The 25,125-nt window shown below is 55.9% G+C and overlaps 1 protein-coding gene across 1 annotated transcript; it reads right to left on the reverse strand.

The window, feature by feature from the left end:
* Positions 1-5,418: 5,418 nt before the first annotated feature.
* Positions 5,419-23,404, reverse strand: PANK2 (pantothenate kinase 2). The gene is made up of 7 exons (XM_086463733.1): positions 23,359-23,404; positions 13,430-13,782; positions 11,783-12,036; positions 10,583-10,759; positions 10,225-10,348; positions 6,589-6,714; positions 5,419-5,675 (listed from the first exon to the last, which is right to left on the reverse strand). The coding sequence occupies exons 2-7, from the start codon at positions 13,535-13,537 to the stop codon at positions 5,625-5,627; spliced, it is 840 nt and encodes a 279-aa protein (XP_086319859.1). The 5' UTR covers positions 13,538-13,782; positions 23,359-23,404; the 3' UTR covers positions 5,419-5,624.
* Positions 23,405-25,125: the final 1,721 nt, after the last annotated feature.

Here is a 25,125-nt window from a genome sequence, read left to right on the forward strand (position 1 = left end):
CCCCGCCGCCGGCCCGGGCCGCTCGGAGACAACCAAAGCACTACGGCACCAGCACGGAGGGACAGGCAAGGACACGGGTGGCCGGGCGGGGAGCCCGGAGCACTTTAGAGGGGGGGGTTCCCTCCCCCCCCCCCCCCCCATCGCAGCAGAAGAGCCCTGCGCCCTAAAATCCTGCCTCCGCGGAGCCGTGTCGGGGTGAAGGGTCTTGCACCGGAGCCCCGGGCTCGATTCCTCTCTCCGGTGTGAGGAGGGGACTCGGGGGAGGGGGGGGGGGTGTCATCCTCGGGCACCCGCACGACATCCTTCTCCCACCACAAACGTCCGCCCCACGGGAAGCGGCGTGGGGCACGACGGAGCAGGATCGAGCCCCCCGACAGCCTCCTGCGACGCCGCGCTGTCCCCGCGTCCCCTCCCGCCCCGAGCACCCCGCTACGCTCCCCAGCCCGGCCACCCCCCTGCACCCCAACGACGCCCAAAATGCCACGGGGTGGGGGAACGGACCCCGGAGCATCGCGGTTTGTTCCTGCCCCGTGGTCCTGCCCACGGGGTCACCTTTGCCTTCGCAAGCTCTACCTGGAAAATTGGGTCTCGGCCCCCCCCTCCGCCCCGGGGGTCCGCGCTGCGGTGGGGTGTCACCTCGGCACCCGCTGCTCCTCCGAAAGGGCTATGGGGAAGGCGGCATCGCCCCCCCCCACCGCGGGAGATGGCAGGGGGGTGGTTGCGTGGGGGTCTCGTGGGTTTTGGTTACCCCCCACCCACCCTCCCCTGGGCTACCTCAGCAGGGCTTGGTCCCTCCGGCGGGCACCATCCCGGCGTGAGCCATCAGCGGGGAGAGCCGGCGGCCACCACCTGCTCCCCAAAAACCTCGCTGGGGCCAGGGAGGGTGAGGGGGGGGGGGGGGGGGGGCGGGCGAACCTCCTGTCCTTGGGGTTCAGCCCATCACTTTCAGCCTGGCCCTGGGGGGGCTTCGGGTTGAGGGACCCGTGAGCCGGCACCCTCGGCTGCGCCACCGGCCACCTCACGGGGCGAATTCGGGCACCGTAGCCAACGCCCCGGCGTCCCCTTCCATCTTGGCAAACCCCCCCCTTTTTTTTGGGGGGGGGGGGTGGGGTGTTTTTTTTGGGGGGGGGGGGGTGGAGGGGTGTCAGTATTACGCGGCGGTGGCTTTCCCGGGGGGCAGGACTGGGGGTCGTCGTGTCCCCCCACCCCGTCCTGTAACTACCGTGCGACTCCCGAGACTGTTTATGGAGCGTGGAGCCTCATAGACGTGTTTGTACACTACGAATTCTGCAGCAGAATATTTTTTAAAACGTTCGCTGGGAGGTTTTTTTTGTTTGTTTGTTTGTTTGTTTGTTCGTTTGTTTTTTGGGTTTTTTTGTAAGCTATATTTTTGTATATTTAATTGCTATTTTAAGATTCTAATAATGCGTCTTTTTTGCTAATCACACTATTCTTAAGGAAAAACGAGGAAAGAAAAAGGAAAAAAAAAAAACAAAACAAGTTTGCATGTGATTTGACTTGAAATGTAAATAAAAGCAGGTTTTGGAAGCGGGGGTGTGTTCGCAGGGGTGGTGGAGGGGGTTTGCGCCTGGGAGCCCCCCGGCCGTGGGGAAGAAGGGAGCGTCCCTCATTGCTCAGCCTCTGTCACCCCAGGGATGTCCCCGGGGGGGGGGGGGGGGGGCTGGGACCTGCGGTGCCACGTCTGCCTCCAGCCCTTTCTGCAGGGGGGGGGAGGCTGGAAAATGGGCTGGTTTGGGGTGGAGCGGGGGGGGGGGGGGGGGGGAGATCCCCTGTTATCTGTGTCTCCCGGTGCCAAATCGGAGGGATCACCCGCTGCCCCGCACCCCCTGGAGATCCCCGGCCGAGGGGGATTTCGCACCCCCCGTGGGCTGCCCCGCTGAGGAAGAGAAGGTTTCACCTCCAACCAACACCCCCCCCCCCCCCCAGCCCAAAGCCCGGCCCGTGGGCGAGCGAGAGGCCCGGCTGGGCCAACGCCAACCTCCCACGGGATTTGGAGGAGTTTGGTTCCAGCCTCCACCCTATGGGATTTCCCGGGGTTCAGCTCGAAGCCGCCCCGCTCACCCCCCCGCTCACCCCCCCCCGCTCTTCCCCCAGGCTTCACAAGGCAGCAAAATAAAAATCCCCTTTTTTTTTTTTTTTTTTTTTTTTTCCTCCTTCCAAATCTCCCGCCGCCACCACGGCTGGGCCCATCCCAGGTTGAGCTCCCCTGGAGGAAGCCGCGCTCCCACATTGGTGTCCCTTGTCCCCCCTCCGTGTGTGTGTCCCCCCCCCCAGTGCAGTGGGCTGCTGCCCTCTAGTGCTGGCTGCACCCCCCAGAGTTGGGTGCTGGGTGCTGGGCGCCTGGGTGCTGGTCCCACCTGGAGATCTTCTGCTTGTCCTTCTCCAGCGGGGAACACAAGGAGCCACCTCCGGGCTGCCCTCCCCGTCACCTGCCGGGAGCCCCGCTCGTGGGTGGCACAACGCAGCGGAGCCCGGCCTGGCTCCAGCACCAAGATGCACAAAACCATCATTTTTGTTGTTGTTGTTGTTGTTTCCCACCATTCTGTTCCCCCTTTCCACCACCAACCCAACCCACGCCGTCCCTACGCCTCCAAAGCGCCCATCGCCACCCACGGGAGCTTTCATCAACCCCCCAAAACGCCGCAGTTTGCCCCAAAGCGATGCCAGACCCCCCCCCCCCCCCCCCCCGGCTGGGTTGAGGGGTGCAGGGAGCCCGCTGCTGCTCACAACGGCACCCCCCGGCCCTCCGAAAGCCTCGGGGCTCTAAAGCCGAGCTCCCCAGGGAAACCCAGACGCTCCTGCCCAACCCCACCTTCTCCCGGAGGCGCAGACCCACGGCAGCGTCTGGCTTTAAGGTTAAAAACATCACTAGCCCCGGAGCACCAAGAAGGGACACCCCATCCCCCCCCCCCACCCCACCCCCAGCGCCAGCAACCGGCCAATCTTGAATTTTTGATTTATTTTTTTTTCCCCCTTCCATGAACACGCTTCGAAACGCGGGGAGCAGGACACACGGGGAACGCAAAGCGGCCGAGGAGGCCGCCGGTCGTTTGTGACAAGCTTCTACAAACCCACGGGAAGGACTCGTTTCACCGGCACGTTCTTGATGCCCGTCCGGATCGATGTGCACCCCCTGCTCGGTCGCTGGGAGGAAGGAGGCGAGAAGCAAACGAGAGAAGTTTGTAAAAAAAAAAAACCTGTAATCTTTTATTACAAGAAAAAAAACCCAACGATTTACAAAAAAATACACGCAACTCATCAGGGACTTCGGCGCTGGACGTCAGCCCACGCAGGATCTACTGCACATGCACAGAAAAACGAGTGGGACACAGTGACCCCCGGGGCACCCGCTGGATGCTGCTCCCGCTGCTCCCAGGGACACCAGCCCGGCCCCGCTCCAGACCAGGGCTCCGCGGGGGTCCCTCAGCTCTGCAGGGGTCCCTCGGCTCTCCTCAACAGCATTGCCAAGGTGGCTTCTTCCTTCCATGAGCTCCCAAAGGCTACAGCTCTAAACCCAACTGGCGCTTTTTCTGCCTTTCAGGGATTCAGAGGAGGCCCCTACACCCTCCCCACCCCGACGTGGTCCGTCTAAAACCCCCCCGGGATTCATTAACCCCGATCAGCCCAGCGCATCACTCCAGTATCACACCGAGGAGGGACGCCGATCCTGGGCACGAGGATGTTTCAAAAAGCCAAAGGGTGTTTCTGTTTCTTTTCCACGACCCGACTTTGGGCTGCGAGGGTGGGTGACCTGCCTGAAGCAGCAGCCGGGTACGTGCTGTGCGTTAACTCTTGCTCTACCATATGAAATAAAAGTTCAGAAAACCTACAATCAGCAATTTGAAAGTGGAGGTTTTTTAACACACCTACTTGGGGGTATCTTTTGTGTGATTTCCCAAGAAATGAAGAATAAATGAGCTCTTGGATGCAATTTGCCCAGAGCAGCTGGGGCTGCCCCCTCCCTGGCAGGGCTCAAGGCCAGGCTGGATGGGGCTGGGAGCGACCTGCTCTGGTGGGAGGTGTCCCTGCCCGTGGCAGGGGGTTGGAACTGGATGATCTTTAAGGTCCCTTCCCACCCAAACCACTCCCTGATTCTTTATGATCCTGCTCAAACCTCTCGCCTCTAAAAGTACAACGTTACACTGAACGCGGAGCGGGATACAACTGAAACCTGCACTATAGCGCAGGAAAAGCACACAAATTTCTTTCCCCAGACAGCATAGAGCAAGGGCAACCCTTCCTGTGAACACCCCTCTCTCCTTCTCCCCCCATTTCATCGTGGTTGTCAAATTACTGGATGTTTTCAGGCAGCTCCAGGCCCCCAGTTGAGTAACTCAAGTTTCCAAAATGCCTTTTCAACGCTGCGCCTGCTGCCTGGGCCCCCTGAGGGGACAGCCTTCCAGAGAGACACCGCACAGGAGCTGACCTAGCGCGGGGAACGTCTTCTCAACGGGGAGTTTCTTCCCTTTCCAGGCCCAAAAGAGAGGCAGGTAGGACGGGAGGAACCCAACGGGATCCCGGGCTGCAGCAACAACGGGTAGAGCCGGCTGCGATTTGCTGGGCTGCTGGTCGCCGAACCGGCACCGGCGCCGCCGTCGGGCACCGAGACGTGCGTGGGGGAGGGAATGATGAAAACCCGCCTCTCCGAAAGACCCCGTGGCTTGTTCCAGATGTTTTTTGGGATGAGAGGCCGGTCGTTCCCACCTGCTGGGAAGGATTTCTGCAGAGAGCAGGGGGAGCACACGCGGCTTTGCTCCGGGAACCCGCCGTCCGCCACCGGCACTTTGAGCCAGCGTGTGTTCCCAGACCTTCCCAAAGCCACAGCCCGAGAGAGCGACAGCCCCACGCGTTCCCAACGGCAGCGACCCAGGCTGGCAGGCACGAGGAAACAGGGAAGGGTACAGCGGGAAGGAGAGGTTTCCCCCCCCCGAAACTACAGCGGTTTATCATTCATAAACGCGAGGCGGAACGTCCCAGAGAAGATCCCGAGCGCACGACTGAGAAGCCAACTCTTTGGTATGGACACATGCAGCCAAGCTTTACAACGGAGAAAAACAGCCTCAAACTGAAAAAAAAAACCAACCCCAAACCAACCCCAACGCACTATTTCATCCTCGGCTTTGCTCCCGGCAGATCTCAAGGTCAGAGCCCGACAGACGCTCCCAAGGCGATGCCAGCGCCGCGGCGTGTCCCCGAGGGTGCCGCGGGGTGGGGGTCACAGCCCGAAATCGGCATCCACCACGGGACAGGGGGGGTGTGCGTCACCCCCCGCCTCCAGCGGACGCAGGGAAGAGGCTGGGGTGAGGGGAGCGGAGCCCTGGGGACAGCCCGGACCACGAGGTCTCCGCGGGCCGGGGCCGCGCCGATGTTCGGCGCCGGCAACCGGGGGCTCGGAGACAGCCGCCGCCTTCGGCCGGGGTGTCCGCGCACCCGTGAGCAAACCTGCGGGGCCATGGAGGGGAGGTTTCGACTGTTTGCAGACAGGCAGGCGACAGTCCTCGCCCGAGGAGGTGACAGGGGGCGAGCGGAACAGTCAGCGAAGGCTCTGAAGAGGAAGGCGGGCTCAGCGACCCGGGGCTGCGACGTGCGGAACCCGCACGGAGTCAGGCGGAATCCAGGAGTTCCAGGAGAGCACCGACTGCTCCGAAATAGCCCTGAGGAGCAGACAGGAACGTCTAGTAAGTACTCAAACATGGGCACCCGCCTGACACACGAGCAGTAACATCACACATACGGTGTAATTTTAACGAGGACACCGGAAAAAAAGAATCACAGGATGGTTTGGGTTGGAAGAGACCTCCAAAATCATCTGGTTCCAACCCCCTGCCCTGGGCAGGGACACCTCCCACCAGACCAGGTTGCTCCCAGCCCCATCCAGCCTGGCCTTGAGCACTGCCAGGGATGGAGGATCCACAATTTCCTTAGGCAACCTGTGCCAGGGTCTCACCACCCTCAGGGTGAAGAACTTCTTCCTTGTCTCTAGTCTAAGCCTGCCCTCTCCCAGCTTCCCACCCAGTACCACTGGTCCTGTCACTGCAGGGTCTTGTAAAAAGTCCCTCCCCAGCCTTCCTGCAGGCCTCTTCAGGTACTGGAAGGCCGAACTCTAGGTCGGTACATCACAAAATGGATGTATAATGGCCGTACTGGAAAGCAGAGCTGCACCTCTGTACTGTCAACAGTCTTAAAATTCACAAGAAAGGTGAAATTCATAGAACCACAGGATGGTTTGGGGTGGAAGGGGCCTTCAAGACCATCTAATCCAACCCCCCTGCCCTGGGCAGGGACACCTCCCACCAGAGCAGGTCGCTCCCAGCCCCATCCAGCCTGGCCTTGAGCCCTGCCAGGGAGGGGGCAGCCCCAGCTGCTCTGGGCAACTGGTGGTAAATAATTCCAGTATTAGCTACTGGAACAACACACATGGCTTTTTTCTGACCCTACCCTGGGCACTGGCTGCAGTAGCAAAGCACTGGGAACCTACTGCACCCTGGGCGTCACCACCAGCTACGGTCTCCAAGGATTTGCGTTTTGCCACAAGAGAAAAATCAGTTTCAGAAACAGGAATTTCACCTCGTGTTCCAAGAAAAGCGCTTTCAACTGCCCCTTCGACCAGTAGTCCAACGCATACGCCAGAAGCCTCATCGAGATGGTATTGATCCGCAGGAAGTTGCCCACGAACACCACTCGATTAATGTTCTGCAAGTATTAAGGGAAAAGGAGAACGTTAAGGCTAAATTCCATTTTCTGCTTGCAACAATGACAACCCCGCCGTGGAGTAAGAAGAAAAGTTACACTTTTAGTGCCTGTTGCAAACGCAGCTTTTCAATTACGTTTTCCAGTGAAGACTCGATGAAAAACACCCAGCTGAGAGCAGAGGGAAGCACCAGTCAGCGCCCAAGCAAGTGACCCAGAGAAACGGCATCACCCTGGATAGCTGTTCTGGCAGCTACGGAGCGCAGCTGCCTCGGTGAGCGGGGATGGGAGCTGCAGAGGGAAGAGCTGCAACGCTCCGGCAGCTTTTGGAGCTCGGGATTTTAATACTGGACCCAAAAGGGTTGATCTGCGAACAAGAGGTGACATCGAGGTGGCTTGGGGTCTGGCAGCAGCAAGGGACGGCTCGGAAGAGCAGGGGGAGGTCAGAAAGGGAGCGCTGAGGAACTGTGCTGGGAGGGGCCAGGGCCCCAGTGAAGACAAGAGAGAATGGGACTGGGCACTGGTGAGGCCGCCCCTCGAATGGTGGGTGCAGTTTTGGGCCCCTCCCTGCAAGAAGGACATGGAGGGGCTGGAGCGTGTCCAGAGAAGGGCAACGAAGCTGGTGAGGGGTCTGGAGAACAGGTCTGTGAGGAGCGGCTGAGGGAACTGGGGGTGTTCAGTCTGGAGAAGAGGAGGCTGAGGGGAGACCTCATCGCTCTCTGCAACTGCCTGACAGGAGGTTGTGGTGAGGTGGGGGTCGGTCTCTTCTCCCCAATGACAAGTGACAGGACAAGAGGTGATGGCCTCAAGCTGCACCAGGGCAGGTTTAGACTGGACATTAGGAAAAATTTCTTCACCAAAAGGGTTATCAAGCCCTGGAACAGGCTGCCCAGGGGAGTGGTGGAGTCACCGTCCCTGGAGGTGTTTAAAAGACGTGTAGGTGTGGTGCTGAGGGACATGGTTCAGGGGTGGGCTTGGTGGTGTTCAGGTGACGGTTGGACTTGATGATCTTACAGGTCACAGAATCATTAGGGTTGGAAAAGCTCTCCCCTCAGCCTCCTCTTCTCCAGACCAAACCATCCCAGCCCCCTCAGCCACTCCTTGTCAAACTTGGTCTCAGTCTTTTCCAACAGAAACGCTTCTCTGAATTAAGGGACTGCTGAAAGGGTCGGGCAGGATTTGCAGAACGTTACAGACATCCTTGTGGGTGTTCCCACGTCGGAAAGCAGTACCAGCCAGGGCATGTCAAGGCAGGCTCTTTTTCAGACTCCCTGGAAAGCCACAGGTCTAACTACAGCCTTTCTAACTTTGGAATTTGAACAGAATGGTTGATTTTTGGCTATGAGATCCTTATACTGGCTCGAACACTGATCACCATATGCCATCTCCTCTCTCTTCCCCACAACTCCAGCCTCTGACTCATCAAAAGGCCGAATGGCGCTCTACTGTTAATCTGGAGGAAAAAAAAAAAAAGATTTAGAAACCCATAACCAACTATATTCTGAAAAAAAAAGGAAAAGACCAACCAAGTAGCGATACTTTGGACTTAAATCAGACTTCCAGCCAAACTTTTCAACGCCAACTTGGTCCTCCCGAGCCAAGTGAGGAACCCTGAAGCTTTCTTGTTCTCCAACAAGAAAACAATTTCCAGTCCCTGCCCTTACAGAGGAATCAGGATCACGACCTGCTCCTTCACTCGCATCCTTCTATGGATCCTCCTTCCACCCCCACGTTCGTTAACGCTTTCCCCCTAATTATTCATCAGCCTCTCTGCGTACTCCAGAGCGAGGGCGCTGCCGATCTATCGCGGGCGAGACCGTCTGGAACACGTCGTGCCTCGTTTCAGCGGCCAAGGAAGGTAACCAGCACCTGCCAGCAGCCACGGGAGTCAGGAGGGTGCTGCATCCCGCGAGCCCATCCCACGGGAAGAGGCCGGGAGCGGAGAGCGTGTCTCTGTTCTTTCATAGCCCTGTACAATGCTGCTTGACATGAATGCAACAAGGCAGCACTGTAAAGAAGCTGAAAGCCCAAAGGTACAGCAACGGCCGTGGGAAGTGGCGGGGCCTGGCCAAAAAACGGGAGAGCGACTCGGAAAAACACCTCGGGGAATGTCCCCCGGGCTCTGCGTGTCCGTCCCCCCCCCCGGCCCCAGCTGCCCTTGGCTCGCAGCATCCCCCCCCAGAGCGGCGGTTGGGCGCACCCCCACCGCCCCGCAAGAAGCTGTTCACCTCCCCACTGAGCAGAGGGCTTCAGCGAGAGCCCCGGCCCACCCCGAACCCATCCAGGGCTCTTCGGGTCCCGGAGCAACGCTCCGGCCCAAACCCCACGTAGCGAGAGCGCCAAGTTAATCCCTAAGTCTGGAGTCCCGTACACCACGTAGCTGCACGCCTGGAAGCATGAAATTCGGCATCGGGCGAGGGGGCAAGCGCTGGGCAGGGGGCAACCAGCCCTAGATCGTGATCTGGGGTTAGGTGGATGCCCAGAGGAGGGTGAGACGGGGCGGAGGTCCCAGTCCCCCATTCTCTGTGCCCCGAAGAAAAGGAGCCACTACCTCCCCCCACGCAGGTGTAAATGGACAGACTTTGTGGGGTGTACATGGACAGACTTTGTGGGGTGTACAAGGACAGACTTTGTGGGGTGTACAAGGACAGACTTTGTGGGGTGTACAAGGACAGACTTTGTGGGGTGTACATGGGACAGACTTTGTGGCATTAACATCAGTGATAAGATGGTCTATAGTCATCCCCACCCCCACCTATACGCTGGTGATGTCATGTAAAATTTCGAGTATAAATATCACCCCAATTTCGGCCCCAAAACGGGGACAGGATCAACTCGGAACCACACCAACAACCAGACAGATTGACGAATTCGCTCCTTCTCCATCCCCCCAACTCGGGACGCCGTGTGGGTGAGATTATTTACCTCAGCTCACGCTGAGAGATAGACTTTTCCTCCCCGGGTGTACTTCACATTTTCTCCTCAGGTGCATTCCTGTGCTTCCCTGAGCGTATCCTCGTTTGTTGTGACTTTACTGTCTCTTGTCCCGCTGTATCCCTGTTCTACAGGCTTGTCTATCCGCCCGGCGGCCGGGCCTACAGCGGGCAAGTTGTTGTTGGTGGTGGTGTGTACGTGTGCGTGTAGTGTGTGGTGGTGGTGTTATATTAGTGATAAACTTTGTGTTACACCTGCAGCTTTTAATTTATCCCCGGCAATCCCAAAGAACCTGCAAACGTTGCTGTAAATACACGATTACTGTTTGTCCCCCGATTCGCGTCTGCCGCATATTCGGTGCTTGACTTCCCCGTTTTCACAACACCCCAGGGACGAGCGAGGGCAGCGTTTGCTGCAGCAGCCGAACGGAGCGGAGGACGAGCTACCGGACACCCCAAAAGACGAGTAGGAACGCGTGTCTGGGGGAGGGTACGCAGGGAAAGAGAGGTTCTGCGTGACAGCGGCACACCAGGGATGCTCTACACGGGAAGCGACGCCAGCGGATCTCCCCCCCAATACCTCGTTGAGCGCACACATCCGCGCTATGGAGCCGATGTTGTTGGTGATGGTTATTAACGTCGCCTTGGCCAGGTCCTCCTTGCTGACAGATTCCCGCTTCTCCTTGCTCATCATGTTCCCAAAGCTGGAAAGACAAGGTTGAAGGTCCGTTTGCATCAGAACCCCAGGAGAAACACGGCGACCCAAGTCGCTCCCCTGGAAGTATTTCTTTCTAACTTTAAAAAGCGCCGCTAGCGGTAATTTAGGTCTGGTAAAGCAGAACAGCAGAAGGAAGGGGTGCTCTCCTAAGACACATCAATCCAGTTTTTCAACCCTGGCAGAATCTCCAGTGAGGATAAAACCCAAAAGCAGCCATTACCTGGACGCCACGGCCCAGCCTGGCAAGCCGAACCGCTCGTAGTCTCCTCCGTAAATGTCCCGCACTAGTTTGTCCACCTTGGTACTGTCCCCGTGGGAGGCCATCTCCAGGGCCTCCTCAAAGGTGGAGCAACCGGTGAGGAGGCAGCAGAGACCGAAAAAGGTTCCCCCTCCAAGGCTGCAACAGAAAGCAAACCCAAAGTCACCCACTTTGCTTCGAAGGAGACCGAGAAACGGCTCGTTCCCCCGAAAGCTCGGAGGGCTCAGCCCCGCAGCCCGGCTCGCCCAGGCCGCCCCCTTCCCTCAGCTGCTTCTCTTCTCAGGCAGAGCAACCTTGGAAGAGCAGATCCTTAAATTTATTCACTCCCAAGTACCTTACAGCCTGTAAGGAATCCCAGGCCCTCGCCGCTTTCTGCAGAGGGCACGTTTCTACATGAGAAATTCATTTTCTTATTTTCCAAGACCCACTTTCTTCCCAGCACTCAGAGAAGTCGATCTTACAATGAACACTAGCCCTGAGGGGTAACTGGAGTATTAGGGCACAGCTATTCAAGAATCAGGGAGGGAAAAAACGATGTCCTGTTCACTTTATTGAGGACACACGACACTAATGATGTATAATAAGAGTAAGATCTGTACTGTGGGTTTTTTTTTAATTCTTATTGCTGACTTTCAGGAAATTCAGGAAAGCTTAAAGCCACAGGGCTCTTTGGCTTTGCCTGGCAACAAGAGTGACACCTTCAAAAAGGGCAGCTGCAGCACTCCAGGAACTGTCTGAGGAATTACTGCCGCGCCAGCATCCCTTCCACCAAAACGACGTTAACTTTGGAAGTCAGGATGGAAATCTCTACCACTAGGATCAAAGCTAATGGTTGTCAACATGTTCATTAGATTTGGGATAATCCCGAACTATGGGATCCCTCTGATGGCAAATGAAACAGTTCAGAAGCTGTTTTTTCAGTTGCCCTGCTGTAGGAATCAAGAGACGGGCTGCAGTAAGGGAACCAAAAGCTGACATTCAGATCCTCTCTTCCAGGAGGGATCTGTGCCGGCAGAGATAAGGGACGGCAGTAAAAGCAGGAGCTCAGCCATTCAACTCACCTCCTTTATCGCAGCTCGTCCCTGAAAATGTCACCCACACCACAGAAACGCATTCCAGACTCCAAAACAAAACTCAGTTTACCCCCCCGACAGCACTCACCTGGTGCCCGTTACCCGTTTATAGTTCTCTTTCGAATACACAGCCAAAATGCTGACCCCTGAGCCAATGTTCACCAACAGGAGAGGATAGGGATTCTCCAAGTTGAACGGGAGCTTCTGACATCTCTCAGCATCCGTCGGGTTTTCAAAATAGTAGCACTCCGAATGCCCGTTGAATCCCACCGAATCGATGTACAACACTCCTTTGATAAGGCAATCGAGTTCATCGAGCTTACAAAGCTGAAGGTCACCCATCTGGCAGGGGGGCGGGGGGGGGGGGGAAAAAGAACAGAAAGAAGAATATTCAGGAAGTAGCCAGGGAGCTAAAGTGCTCGTGCTCAGGGCTAGAAAAACGCGTCCAGGGCCAGCTCAACGCAGCCACCTCCATCCCTCCCTGCGGTGGCTGAGAAAGCCCCGATCACAGGAGGGCTCCAGCTTTCCCCACGCACGCGGAGTGCAAACTGCCCGGCCCTGCGGCGGGCAGACGTGACAGAGGGGGGAAACCAACAACTGGATCCGCAGATGGACACCGAGAGAATCCCATCGGCTTCCAAGGGCCTGGTTTAGGCCCTGGCTCTGAGGCACCAGCATGATCAATATAAATATCTACAGGGTGGGTGTCCAGAGGACGGGGCCAGGCTCCTCTCAGTGGTGCCCAGTGACAGGACAAGGGGCAACGGGCACAAACTGGAGCACAGGAGGTTCTGCCTCAACATGAGGAAAAACTTCTTTCCATTAAGGGTGGCAGAGCCCTGGAACAGGCTGCCCAGGGAGGCTGTGGGGTCTCCTTCCCTGGAGACATTCAAAACCCGCCTGGACGCGTTCCTGCGTGACCTGCTTTAGCAGGGGGTTGGACTAGCTGATCTCCAGAGGCGCCTTCCAGCCCTGACCATTCTGTGGTTCTGTGAAAAGCAAGGGAAAATGAGAAGGGACTTCACAAAAAAAAAAAAAAAATCCCCCCAAACCCAGCACAAAAAAAAAAAAAAAAAAAAGCAAAAAAAGGAAGGAAGTTATGAAATTGGTTTCCCCTCATGTCACTGCCTCGACTGCACAAAAAGCCTCTTTATTTGGTGCTTTTTTTGCAAGCCCTGGTTAAACAAAGTATTTATCACACACTTATTTTTCACCCACGAACACAAATCAGACTTCTAACGAAGCCAGACGACGACGTCAAATCCCAGCTACTAACCCCCTTTCAGTTAATTTACCAGCAGATTTGACAGACCCTCGATCAGCTCCCTCACATGCCTGTTAGGAATGAAACCACCTGCGCAAAGGAACAACAAAACTAACATTAAGCACGTGAAAGACAGCAGTGAGAAAAAAAAAAAAAACCCACAAGACCGAGATCAGCATAATCAGAGATTAATAATACAGAAAAAGTCTCGTAAGAGCACAGGCAGTGGAAGTTAGTGAATAATTTTAGAGCTACAGGAACATTATGTGCACTTTCAGGAAAGAAAGTATCCTAACAGGGAGATGCAAAGTTGACTCCACATGCTGTCTGCTGAATGGGGTTTAATTTGAGTTAGCTACACTGTTCCAAAGCCAAGATTTAGAGAAGCTTTCGAGTCTGCAGAGAAAGTTTTAAGCTTCAAAAAGAATTTCACTACCAGACCCCAATCGTATAGAAGCCAAAAATGCATACTGTGCGAAAGTCCTGCTCAAATTTGTACGCTCCACCTCCCGTGGCACATAAGGTAGTGTGGAGGCTCGAGAAGTGTTTCTCGCTTCCCATTTGGATAAAAGCAGGCATGTCGTGAGTAGGAAAGCGTATAAAGTGCAGATTGCCTTTACGTCCACACAGGGTAAGGTCCTTCAGTTCAAGGTGCACGTCCCGAATGCCTGTCGATCCGTAAGCTACGTTTGAGGTCAGGTATTTGCGGATGCTTTTGAGATTTTCCACTTCCTCCTCCTCCTCTTCAGCCGTGATGTCCTTTGGTTCGAAATAAACAAGTTTGACCAAGGTCCCTCCGATATCCAAGCCAAACCAAGGAAAGACTGGAGAGAGGAGAGAAAAAGAAATGTAAAAAAAAGACAAAGAAACAGGGTACGAGACTGTCACGCCACCGGCAAAAAGAGTTAAACTGCAGGAATTCGTGCAGTTCTCTAGGGACTGCGAAACGCTCGTCTGATCGGTTCATTTTTGAGGGGAAAACAAAGAAAAACGTTAGCAGCCTGGTCTGTCTTGGACAAGCGCGGCTGAGCCTCCTCTGGACACGAGCCCGACTCCCGTTCCCGTGTTCAGGAGCTCCCACATGCGACGGGCGACACCGAAATACCGGCAGCGCCACCGGGCAGCACCGCAGACGCACGCAGCGCGGGTCTGACGGTACCCCAACGCCCCCTGGATGTTTTAATCCCCAGCTATTTCTCCTCTAAAGTGCTGATCCAGAGCCAAGGATAACACCGGTGCTTTTACATCAAAGGGATGTACAAACGTGAACTAATTACAACTCATAACCGAGGGAGACAAGTAATCCAAGATGCCCCAGGGAGACAAAAACAAATGTCTAATTGGATTATTTTATTAGTCAAATTCCCCCGTGGTACAAAATATGCATCAGTGTCAGGCCCAGCAACATTTACAGCTGTATTAGATAATGAGCTTCTTGGAAAAGATCAAGAGAAAACCCTGATCAGATGGAATCTGCGATTAGAGCCGAGAGCTGGAACAGATTAATATTGCTATTAACGAGCTAAAGGAGAGGCTGGAGCTAACGAGATGCGCGGGCTCCAGAGCGAAGAGAAAAACGTAGCCACATGTTACCGCTTATGACAGCGGGATTACACCCCGAGGGGTTTTTTCCAAGAGGAAAAAAAAGCGAATGTTTAGAAAATAAACCCGAACGCAGCGCAGCTGTTACTAACGTTCCTCTGGATGGAAGGATCTTGGGTTTTAGGAAAATTCTTCCATGTCAGAGACAGGCGCGATAACGCACGTTCGCTCATCCGCGGAGAGAGGAGCGTGCCCCACGCGCCTACCGCCCTCGGGAAGCGGGTATCCCTGCGGTCGAGCTCCGGGAAGCGGCAGCCAGCCCCAGAACTGCCCACAGACCCCGTCCCCCCCATCCCAGGAGCGCGGGAGGAGCACGCCGAGAGGCGCGGGAGCACCAAGCCGTCAGCGAGCAACACCCAAACACCCCGAGGCGGCGCTTCAGAAAGCTGAAGAGCAAAGAAAACAGCTCAGGGGCAGGGGGGGGAACTGGCTCCCAAGGAAAACCCTCCGCGAAAAGCCTCAAGCGCACGTTTGAAGGCGACGTGCTCGCTCCTCGGCGGGTGAACGTGGTCGCCGCACAGAGCGGAGGTAAAACAGGCCCTTTCAGAGCATCGTAGTTCCCCGGGAGCTGCTAGAGCCATCAGCTACCCACGTTATTTTTAAACCACGGAGTTATTTTTATATATTTAGAGAGGCCACCCCTAACCATCACCAAAAGAAACGTTGAAAGAAGACGCAAACTCTATTTTAGGAGGCACATCCAAATCCCAATCACTCTCTATTTCTACTGCATTTACTTCAAACAAGAACAGACACAAAAATAACTGCTCATGAATGAGAGAGAGGGAGGAATCTGAATCACAGCCCAACAGAGAACGCAAGCAGGAGCAAGTCAAGGACTTTTTTCACGGCAATCTCATTCTGCGCTCCCTAAACGAATCCCAGAATTGCAAACTCAGCATTTCAGGACGGAAACTCTTAACGAGCGCTTTAAGCGGAGAAAAGCCATTTTTAGCACACGTGTCTTACTCCAAGACTCCTGCGTGAAAACCTGACTGAAGTGCTTCACAAAAAACTACACCGTGAAGTTACTTCTCAAGAGAGGAACGTTGGCTGCCTGGGCCTCCTCACGCAGCACCAGAACCACGTCCCTGGGGACACCAGACCAGGAGGAGCACCCTCACGGGCAGGAGAGTCCAAGACCCCAGAATGTAAGCGAAGGGAAAGGCAGGACAAACTCCAGGATTTCTGTAGCCCGAAAAGGAAGGGCTCTGTCGTGGAGGAGTGTGGCAGCAGCAGGTGAGGTGACACACAGAGGTGACAGAGACCACGACCGCTCCGACAGGGAGACGGACACCCTACTTCTGCACAGCAGGCACCAAGGCAGCAAACACCAAGCCTCCGTGTGTTTCACCCCCCTGCTCTTCCCCAGCACCTCAAACCCAAAACCCTGCGCACAGGCCCTCCTAATGCCACAGCAAAGCCACCTCCAACACGGCACGTGCACCCAAAAGCCAGCAGTCCCCGCGTCAATGGCAGAATAGCATCCCCCTCTCAAAGTGTTTCGTCTTTCTTTGAACCAAAGTCCTAGATTTAGCAACTCACCGCTGCGGAAAAATGCCCTGAACAAGGATCGTGCCCTGCTGGCGGGAGAACAAGCAATAAAAATACCATCATACAGGTAAAAACAGGGCATTGGCAGCCAAACCAGAGCCTGCTGCTGCTCCAGTCCCTCCAGTGACTGAACTGGTGAACGCCACTCTGAACGCCCAGTTCACCGAAACCAGTTTCCCCACGTTCACTTTTCAATACTGCTTGAACTCTGCTGGAAAACCACCAAGCCCTACGCGAGAAAAGGGACGAGAAGAGGCTTCCCACGTCACTCAGCCCAGTCTCGTCCTGTCTGTCGCGGTCACTGACATCCCAAATTCCCTTTTCACAGATTTCCCACTCGGCTGCTTTGTCATCTCTGCTCTGATGAAGGGACTGCTTCCAGAAACCTCCTGTCCTGGTGCCGGGAAACCTCCTTGTGATTTCTGGAATATAATTCTTCCCGTCACAACATGCCTTTTTTTTTTTTTTTCCCTGCAAGCCTGCGTTTTTTATTTATATTTTTTTAAAGCATCCCTACCCTCGTATTTAGAGACAGCAATCCTCTCCCCAGCCTCACTCTCCCAAGGGTAAAAACTGAGAGAGAGCACAGGGTGGGGTTTTGGAGATGCCCTCATGGGGGTGCAGCAGAAAAACATCCGAAACCTAAGGCAGGGTGCCCCGCCGAAGCCACGTAGCTGAAAACGCCCTGCGGGCTGCTTCATCCCAAGCTAACGGGCTTCCACGTCAGGGCAGGTGCTCAGCTGGTAGCACCTGCATTTGCTCAGTAGAATAACAGCAGCTCATTTTAAAGCTGGTTGCGAAGCTCACACACCAAACTCTTAGGGAGAGAACTCTTATGTTCAGGGACATAAATCCTGCAGATTTTAGGGCACGAGAATCACCAACTCAGTCCATCTGTTTAGGAAGCTTTCCCAGTTCCCCCTTCAAAAAAAAAAGACACCAGCTCCTTAGAAACTTCATCCCAGCTCATTCTCAGTGCCCTGAAACCCTTCAATTTTCTAACATCCAGAAATTTACTTCTTATTCAGGTGTTGTTATACTTGCAGGACATGAAGTGTGGCGTTAAACCACACCAGTTATACACTGCCTGGCAGACGGCTAATGGGGCAACAGGAGAGCTGGGTGTAAAACTGCAGTCAGGGTGGGCTCAGGGCGTACGAGTCTTCACCCAGCACTGGCCCTGCTAGCCCCAAAAAGAGCATCCAACCCCCCGTGCAGGGACACGGCCTCGGATCAGCGCTGGCTTCAGGCGGCACCAGCTGCAGAAAGCCTCTCCGCGCGGAGCAGCTGGTGTTCTCCATCTGCCACAGCTCGGTTATACCTTCAGTAAGCCACCAGGGATAAATTCTTGAAGATAGCCTATTAAGGTAATTAACTTACACCAAACGATTCTTAATTATGGATCTCTCATTATATACGTGCCAGCCACAGGTTAAGAATCCGAGGAAGCAGCGTGCTAGCTCGAAATTAAGTCATTCTTTAGCGCACCACAAAGGACGTTCTATGCGCTAAGATCCACACAGAGCGCTCGAATAACGTGGGGCATGGAGAAAACTTCTCCTGCAAACCCAATTTTGTAGGAGAGCAGCACGGCCCACGAAGAAGAAGAGGAAGCCATTTCAATGACATGTCGGACCGTGGCGTTTGGTTTTTTTTTCTCCTTCCAGTGACAGGAAGTCGGCCAACGTGAACACGCAGGGCAGCGACAGCTCCTCCGTATCTGAGAGCGAGAAAAATCCACGCCTTCAAAGGCAGGAGGGAGGAAGCTCTCCTGGATGACCGCCATCACCATCTGCTACCGAGATTTCTCTTAAAACACTCGGTTTTTTCCCCAGCACCTACGCTGCAGCGGAAAGCCATCCGAAGAGCTCTCCCTTTAAAGCCTCTGAAGCAGTTTTTCCAAGAGAGCTGCCGCACAAGACGGCACATCTAGAGCACTGGGAGAACTGGTGGAGCCTTTGGAGAGCCCAGAGGCTGATTTTTCCTCGCTCAGAAGGTTCTGCTGAAATAACCAGAGCAAGGAGCCGCCAGCTTTAACGGCCAAGGCAGAAAAAGGCAAACGCTGCCTCACTTCACCACCTCCCTGCTGCTCCCGGGAGCCCTCTGTGCCGGCAGCGAGCCCCGCACGTCTCTCCTCACCGGGCAGAGGACGACGGGGAGGATGAGCAACCCGCGGGCAGAGAGCACGGGACGAGCATCTCCTCCTGCCCAGCTCCTCCCGGGAAGCGTTCAAGCTCTCCGTGGGTGCTTGGACACGTACAAGAAAGGCAGGAAATCCTCTCCTCAAAGGCAGCACCGCTCTCTCCATTCAAAACCTCCTTTTTCCTTAAAGAAACTCCGCATTGCTTCGTTAGCACGGTGACAGCCGCTTAACCCCGCTCTCAAACATTGGGTAAGACAGAGAGATAAATGCCAACGGTATTCAGCGCGAAAAAGAGCGAGAGCAGGGGTATGAAAAAGGAACTGGTGAGACTGGGGCACAGCTCAGCAGATCAGGGACACCACCACGAGCCCTAGTTTCATTTGCTTCCCTAATGCGACACGCTGCACCAGTTATAAAAGTACGTTCAAGCCACTTTTTCCCCAAGAAAATAAAATTCTTCGCCTTTTGGCCTGTCAAAGCGTTGTTTTCCCCTAGCGCAGGCACTTTTGAAGAGCAGCTCCATACGTACCTATGTACACGCAACGCACAGACAGCTCTTCGTCTTAAAAATAAACCTTCTTCTCAGGGGCAGGTCTATGGATACGGAACAAACAACAAAGGAGCGGGCTGCAAACAGAGCTCAGGGCTTACGGCTCGTACCCACGCAGAAAAGCTCAAGGATCCGGTGTGTTCCCCCCAGAGAGAGCTGCCCACCCTCCCTCCCTCTTCAAATCCCTTGCAGAGCTAGACTGTAAGCTCGTTGGGGCGAGGAATATGTAATGGCTGCATTTGTTATGGAAATTACTTTGTAAAATTGGACACTATATAAATTAAAACAAACTGAACAGACTTCCGAGAGCTGCAGGAGTGTCAAGATGAAAGGGACAACATAACAGCAGATCTCCACGGTGGATTGTCTTCGTAGGACAAGCCGCTCAAGTTGTATCTCAGACTGATCCTTAAGTTATGAGCCAATTATACCAGAAGCTAAAAAGATTAGCCTGCGGAGGAGCAATGAAGGCTGACAATTTAGCTGAGAGTGTGACAGCATCTCCACGCTTACTCTAAAATATTCAGCATTGTATTTCCCTAGCGTTACACCACGGTGGAAATTTTACAACTGAGGAAAAAAAAAAAAAAACAACCCGTATTCATCAGCATTTAATATAAAGTGACGCTAAGTCCACATATCCTCCCATCTGTAAAATCAGGCTCGGCTAGAAATTCACATTTCACACACAATGCCAAAACATAAAAAGGTATTTAAACCCCAAAGCTTACATTTTGTACCGCAAGGGAGCTGCCAAAACAGTCTTTTATTTGTACCTCTGCATGGCTACTGTCTAGACTGAGAATTTAAAGCGAGGTGTACGTTATGGCTTTGCACGATTCTGATAGAAGACGCTAAAACTAAAAAAAAAACCAAAAACCCCACAAAACAAAACCACTACAGAATAGATGAGGACACGCTTTTTCTTTTTTTATACCACACATGCACACGTTTTCAGAAACTTCTTGATGTTTTTAGGCGTTCTTCTGGAATTCATGAATACCCTACGCTAGAGACACACTTTCTGCAACTTACTTCCCCTCCCCTCTTGTCAAACAGTAAAACTTTATGGATGATGCCTGGCAAAAGCATCAAAACAAGCTTTTCTTCCCCCCCCCCCCCCCCCCCCCCCCCAAGAAACATGCCACAGAATAAAGCATATTTTGTTTCTCGGGGAAATAATCGAAACTCATCTCTGCCAAGGAAACCAGGTTTTCGGGAAGGAGCAGCAGCACAGGAGAGAGTGAAGGAAGGGGCGAAGGGGGGAAGCTGCTGAACTGAAACGCTGACCTCCTCCTCTTATCGTAAGGAAGATGGATTACAACAAATATTCCCCCGCTCATCACGATCTGGTCACCATCGGGTTTGTGCCTGGCGCTTCACCCTGCCCACTGCGAGCCACCTGATACCCCACCGTTACGTTAAAGCAAGCACGATGTGAACATCCTCTTTGCTCATCTGGGGTAGCCCCAGTCCAGTTTGTAAGTGCAGATTCCATGATAATTCATTACCAGCAAGGAATTCTTCCGTCGTGCCTCTGGAGCTGCCAAAGGCGTTATCATTTCTGCCTGTACCAATAACGCCGTCACGCTCCCCACCACCGCAATACTCCGAAGCAGCGAGGAACCTCAACGGATCTCCGCTTCACCACGTTTGCAGGGACATTTCTCACTCCCTTCCGAGAGCAATAGCGTCCTTGACTTCTCCTCCTTTTACCCGTGCCACACTGAAAATCACGGCGCCCGCGATCAAGCTCCCGCGAAGCGCACCCCGAAACACTGAACGCCCCGAGGTGCAGGCAGGCCCGCAGCTCCGACGCCGGTTGTACCGCTGCAGGTCAGGTGATTTCAGATAGATCGAATCTTCATCCCCCCCACCCCCCCACCCTCCTCGGCCTCAGCCCTTCCCAGAGCTCTGCAGGGAAACCGCCCTCGCTGCACACGGCTGCTCCAGACGGACAACTCCGGAGGAAGAAAGATCACGAGCTTGAACGGCAGCCCGCTGAAATCCTGTCGTTCCTGGGGCAGCAGGGCTCATCTGCCAGGGCATCTGCCAGCACAGGCAGGCAAGACAAGCCTCAAGGTCACTGAGCTCGTTTGCCACACACCAGCAGCAGACAAGCGGGAGCTAAAGTAGGACGTTTTGGATCAGACGCCCGTTAAGCGGTTTGCTTTCATTTCGGCTTGCTTCAGTCTTCCTTAAGGTGGGATCGAGCGTTTTAACTTCAAAATGTAATTTACTCTGATGTCAGACATTGTCCCCGTTAAGGGATGGACTTGCTCCAGCACATTTCTCTTCCAATTATGACAAGAATCATTTAGGAAAGACAAGATACACTCTAATCCCGACTCACACTACGCTCACCTTCCAGACTGGATCCAAATCCTGCCTTGGAAGCTGCCAGAAACACCAGTTTTCCCGAAAGCATCCCACGCCAGCCTCTGCAGTTAACCGTGCCGCAACAAACCAGAACCTCCACGGCCAACTTCAATCCACATTTTCCACAGAAGACGCAGAAGCTGCCCCTGAGCAAGGCAGAGGAGTATAACCCGCCCTAATTTTCATACCACAGATCTCCTACATTTCCCCACAGCGGGCCGCAACCTAGGAACCAGCACGTCTCTAATTAACAACTCCCCAGCTCCCACTGGTCGGGTTTGCTGGGATTTCCCTGTAACACCAGCCACACAAGCAGACTTGCAGACCACAAAGCTGGTTTTGCTGCAGCTAAATCGCAAGGATGCTCACCGCTGCTAGTACCATGACATCTATCAAATTTCTCTTTCATCCTGTTATTCTCGGGGCAGCAGGAAACCCCACAACGACCTCTGTTATTTCGCAAGAAGTTTACAATCATTTCCCGGTGCAGGGTCGTTCCTGTAATCCTGGAAACGAAAGGAAGGGAGAGGCGAAGGGAAGGCAGGGCAGCACGGCCACGCTGGCATCGCTGAGCTGCGCTCGCATGAAATCAGTAACACAAGCAGCATCCAGGTTCAGCCAACGACTCTGAAAGTCTTTCGAGATATAATTCCTCTTTTTCCACACTAAGGGCAAAAGAGAAGCTTCCTTTTTCCCAGCTAAGGAAAAAATAAGAGGCAGAACACTATTTAAAACTTTACATTCATACAGTAAAAATAACGTCTCGGCATTGCCAGCCAACAGACTGAGCCTTGCTGCGAGACGCAGGATGATCCTGAGTCCCGTCTGCAGCTCGGACTCGCTCACTGACGTCCTTTTAACGGCTGTGCCGGTACCGGGGAACGACGCTGACGCTGTTTCATGTTCAGGAGATGGCCGTTTCCTTCCAACGGGCACAAGGAAAGGAAATAATCCCTCAGTTCCACTTCCAACATGGCTGAAGCCAGGCCCCAGCCCCAGCCACCTGAACGGCAGCTCCTGCTGCTGCCAAAATGAAGGCTGCCATCCATTTTGCACCTCGCTCGCTCCACCGACCGCTTCTGACACGGCGTTTAAAAACGTGGTTCAGGAGACGGGTTTTTTTTCCTTACAAAGCCCGGCTTGGTCTGTGCCCAGTCCCTGCCAAACCCCCGGGGGTCTCCCCTCCCAAAATTTACACCATTCTCTTTGCTCTCCACTGTTTTTCTTCCAGCAGTTACCAGTCCGGCCACTCAGCCCTTACCCCCTGGCTCTGGCTGCACACCCTGGTGCCTCCATCCGTCCTTCTGTCTCCTTTTCCTCGCCCTCTGTGTCCTTACCAGTGACCTTCCCGCCCCCTCCGATCCAAGGTCCCCAACTCGGGCACCTCAGCACCCTCCACGGCCCCAGCCCCCGCGTCCTGCCCCACCACACCAGGCGCCATCTCACCCACAATCTCCCCGAGCCCCCACAGCTCAGCTTGTCCCATCCTCCACCCCAACCTGCTGAGACCCTGTTGCTCTCCCACCATATCCCCACGGTGCTGTCCCCAAACCGGCCATGCTGGGCAAGCTATCATCCCGCCATGTCCCCACCGTACTGTCCCCAAACTGGCCATGCTGGGCCCACGTCATCACCCCACCATACTGTCCCCAAACTGGCCACGCTGGGCGAGACATCACCCCACCATGTCCCCACCATACTGTCCCCAAACTGGCCATGCTGGACGAGACATCACCCCATCAGGTCTCCACCGTGCTGTCCCCAAACTGGCCGTGCTGGGCCCACATCCTCACCCCACCTCACTGTCCCCAAACTGGCCATACTGGATGAGAAATCACCCCACCGTGTCCCGACCGCACTGTCCCCAAACTGGCCGTGCTGAGCCCACATCACCACCCCACCGCGCTGTCCCAGTGTCCCCTCCCCCCCCCCCTCCCTGCCTCACCCCAGGGCTGGTCACCCCCCCCGCCCCATTCCCCAGCCCCCCAACTCCCCTTCCCCCAGCCTCACCCCGCCCCCTCCTGGCCCCACCCACCATAGCCCCACCCCCTCCAGCTCATTACCTTAACCCCCACCCTCGGCCCCGCCCCTCCCCCCACCCTTCAAACCCCTCCCCCCACCCCCCAACGGCCCCCCCCCATCCCCCCCCCCCCCCGCTCCCGCCGCACTCACGCGGGCGGTTCTTGCGGACCGAGTCCCTGCGCTGGCGGCTGACGGAGCCGCCCCGTTCGCGGGGCTGCGGCCCCGCCGCGCTGTCAACGCCCACCGCGCCGCTGCTCCGCCGCCGGGGGGGGGGGGGGTCCGGGCTCGGCCCCGCCGCCTTTCCGCCGCGGTTTCTCCTCCGCGCCGCCGCCGCCGCCGCCGCCGCCGCCGCCGCCGTTGCGCAGCGGCTCCATCCGCAGCGCGGCCCGGCCCCATGGGCCGCCCGCCCCGCCGCGCCGCCGCTCCTCGCAACCGCCAACCGCCGCAGCCACCGCCTCCAGCGCGCCTGCGCCAAACGGCCCCCCGCGCGGCGCGCGCGCCCCCGGTCCCGGGGGGGGGCGGGATAGGCCGTTCGATGGCTCCTCCTCCCCCCCCCCCCAACCCGCGCCTTCCGCCGCACGGAGCGACAGGCGTTTTCGCCAATGGGAGACAGGGATTGGAAAGCAGCGGGGAGCCAGGCCCGCCCCCTGCGTTCGGCCGCGGAGAGTGACAAGCGCGGCTGCCCAATGGAATGCGCAAGCTCGGTATACGGGGCGGGGATTAAGGCGCCCGCGGCGGCGGGCCGATATGCGACAGCGTCGGCCTATGGTTGTCCTCTGGGAAGAGAACGACACGCGGGCTGTCCAATGGTGTGAGCGGCTGTCTGGGCGGGGCGGGAGAAGGCAGGCTTATTGACAGGCCGGGTAACTATAGCAACGCTGGGGGGGGGGGCAAAGGGAAGACTGCAGTAGGCCCGGTTGGGCTGGGCCGCGGGAGGGGGGGGCTGCTTTGCATACGATTTGCATATGCAGATACGAGGCTTCCCTCACCTCCTCCCTGTGGGGCGGCCCCCGGCCCCCCGCCCTTCCTGAGGCCGCAGAGATCCAGCTGGATCCATCCCGCCATCCTTCCTCAGAGATCCAGCTGGATCCATCCCACCGCCCTTCCTTAGAGATCCGGCTGGATCCATCCCGCCACCCTAGCTGGATCCATCCCACCGCCCTTCCTCAGAGATCCGGCTGCATCCATCCCACTGCCCTTCCTAAGAGATCCGGCTGGATCCATCCCGCCGCCCTTCCTAAGAGATCCGGCTGGATCCATCCCACCGCCCTTCCTTAGAGGTCTGGCTGGATCCATCCCGCCGCCCTTCCTTAGAGATCCGGCTGGATCCATCCCGCTGCCCTTCCTAAGCCTCAGAGTTCCGGCTGGATCCATCCCGCCACCCTTCCTAAGAGACCCGGCTGGATCCATCCCGCTGCCCTTCCTAAGAGATCCGGCTGGATCCATCCCACCGCCCTTCCTTAGAGGTCCGGCTGGATCCATCCCGCCGCCCTTCCTTAGAGATCCGGCTGGATCCGTCCCGCTGCCCTTCCTAAGCCTCAGAGATCTGGCTGGATCCATCCCGCCACCCTTCCTAAGAGACCCGGCTGGATCCATCCCGCTGCCCTTCCTAAGAGACACGGCTGGATCCATCCCGCCGCCCTTCCTAAGCCTCAGAGATCCAGCTGGATCCATCCCGCCGCCCTTCCTGAGGCCTCAGAGATCCAGCTGGATCCATCCTGCCACCCTTCCTGAGGCCTCAGACATCCAGCTGGAACCATCCCGCCGCCCTTCCTAAGGCCTCAGAGATCCAGCTGGATCCATCCCACCGCCCTTCCTAAGAGACCCAGCTGGATCCATCCCGCTGCCCTTCCTAAGCCTCAGAGATCCAGCTGGATCCATCCCGCTGGCCTTCCTAAGGCCTCAGAGATCCAGCTG

The sequence above is a fragment of the Leptosomus discolor genome, chromosome 4, assembly GCF_034619465.1.
Source record: "Leptosomus discolor isolate bLepDis1 chromosome 4, bLepDis1.hap2, whole genome shotgun sequence".
Classification (NCBI taxonomy): domain Eukaryota; kingdom Metazoa; phylum Chordata; class Aves; order Leptosomiformes; family Leptosomidae; genus Leptosomus; species Leptosomus discolor.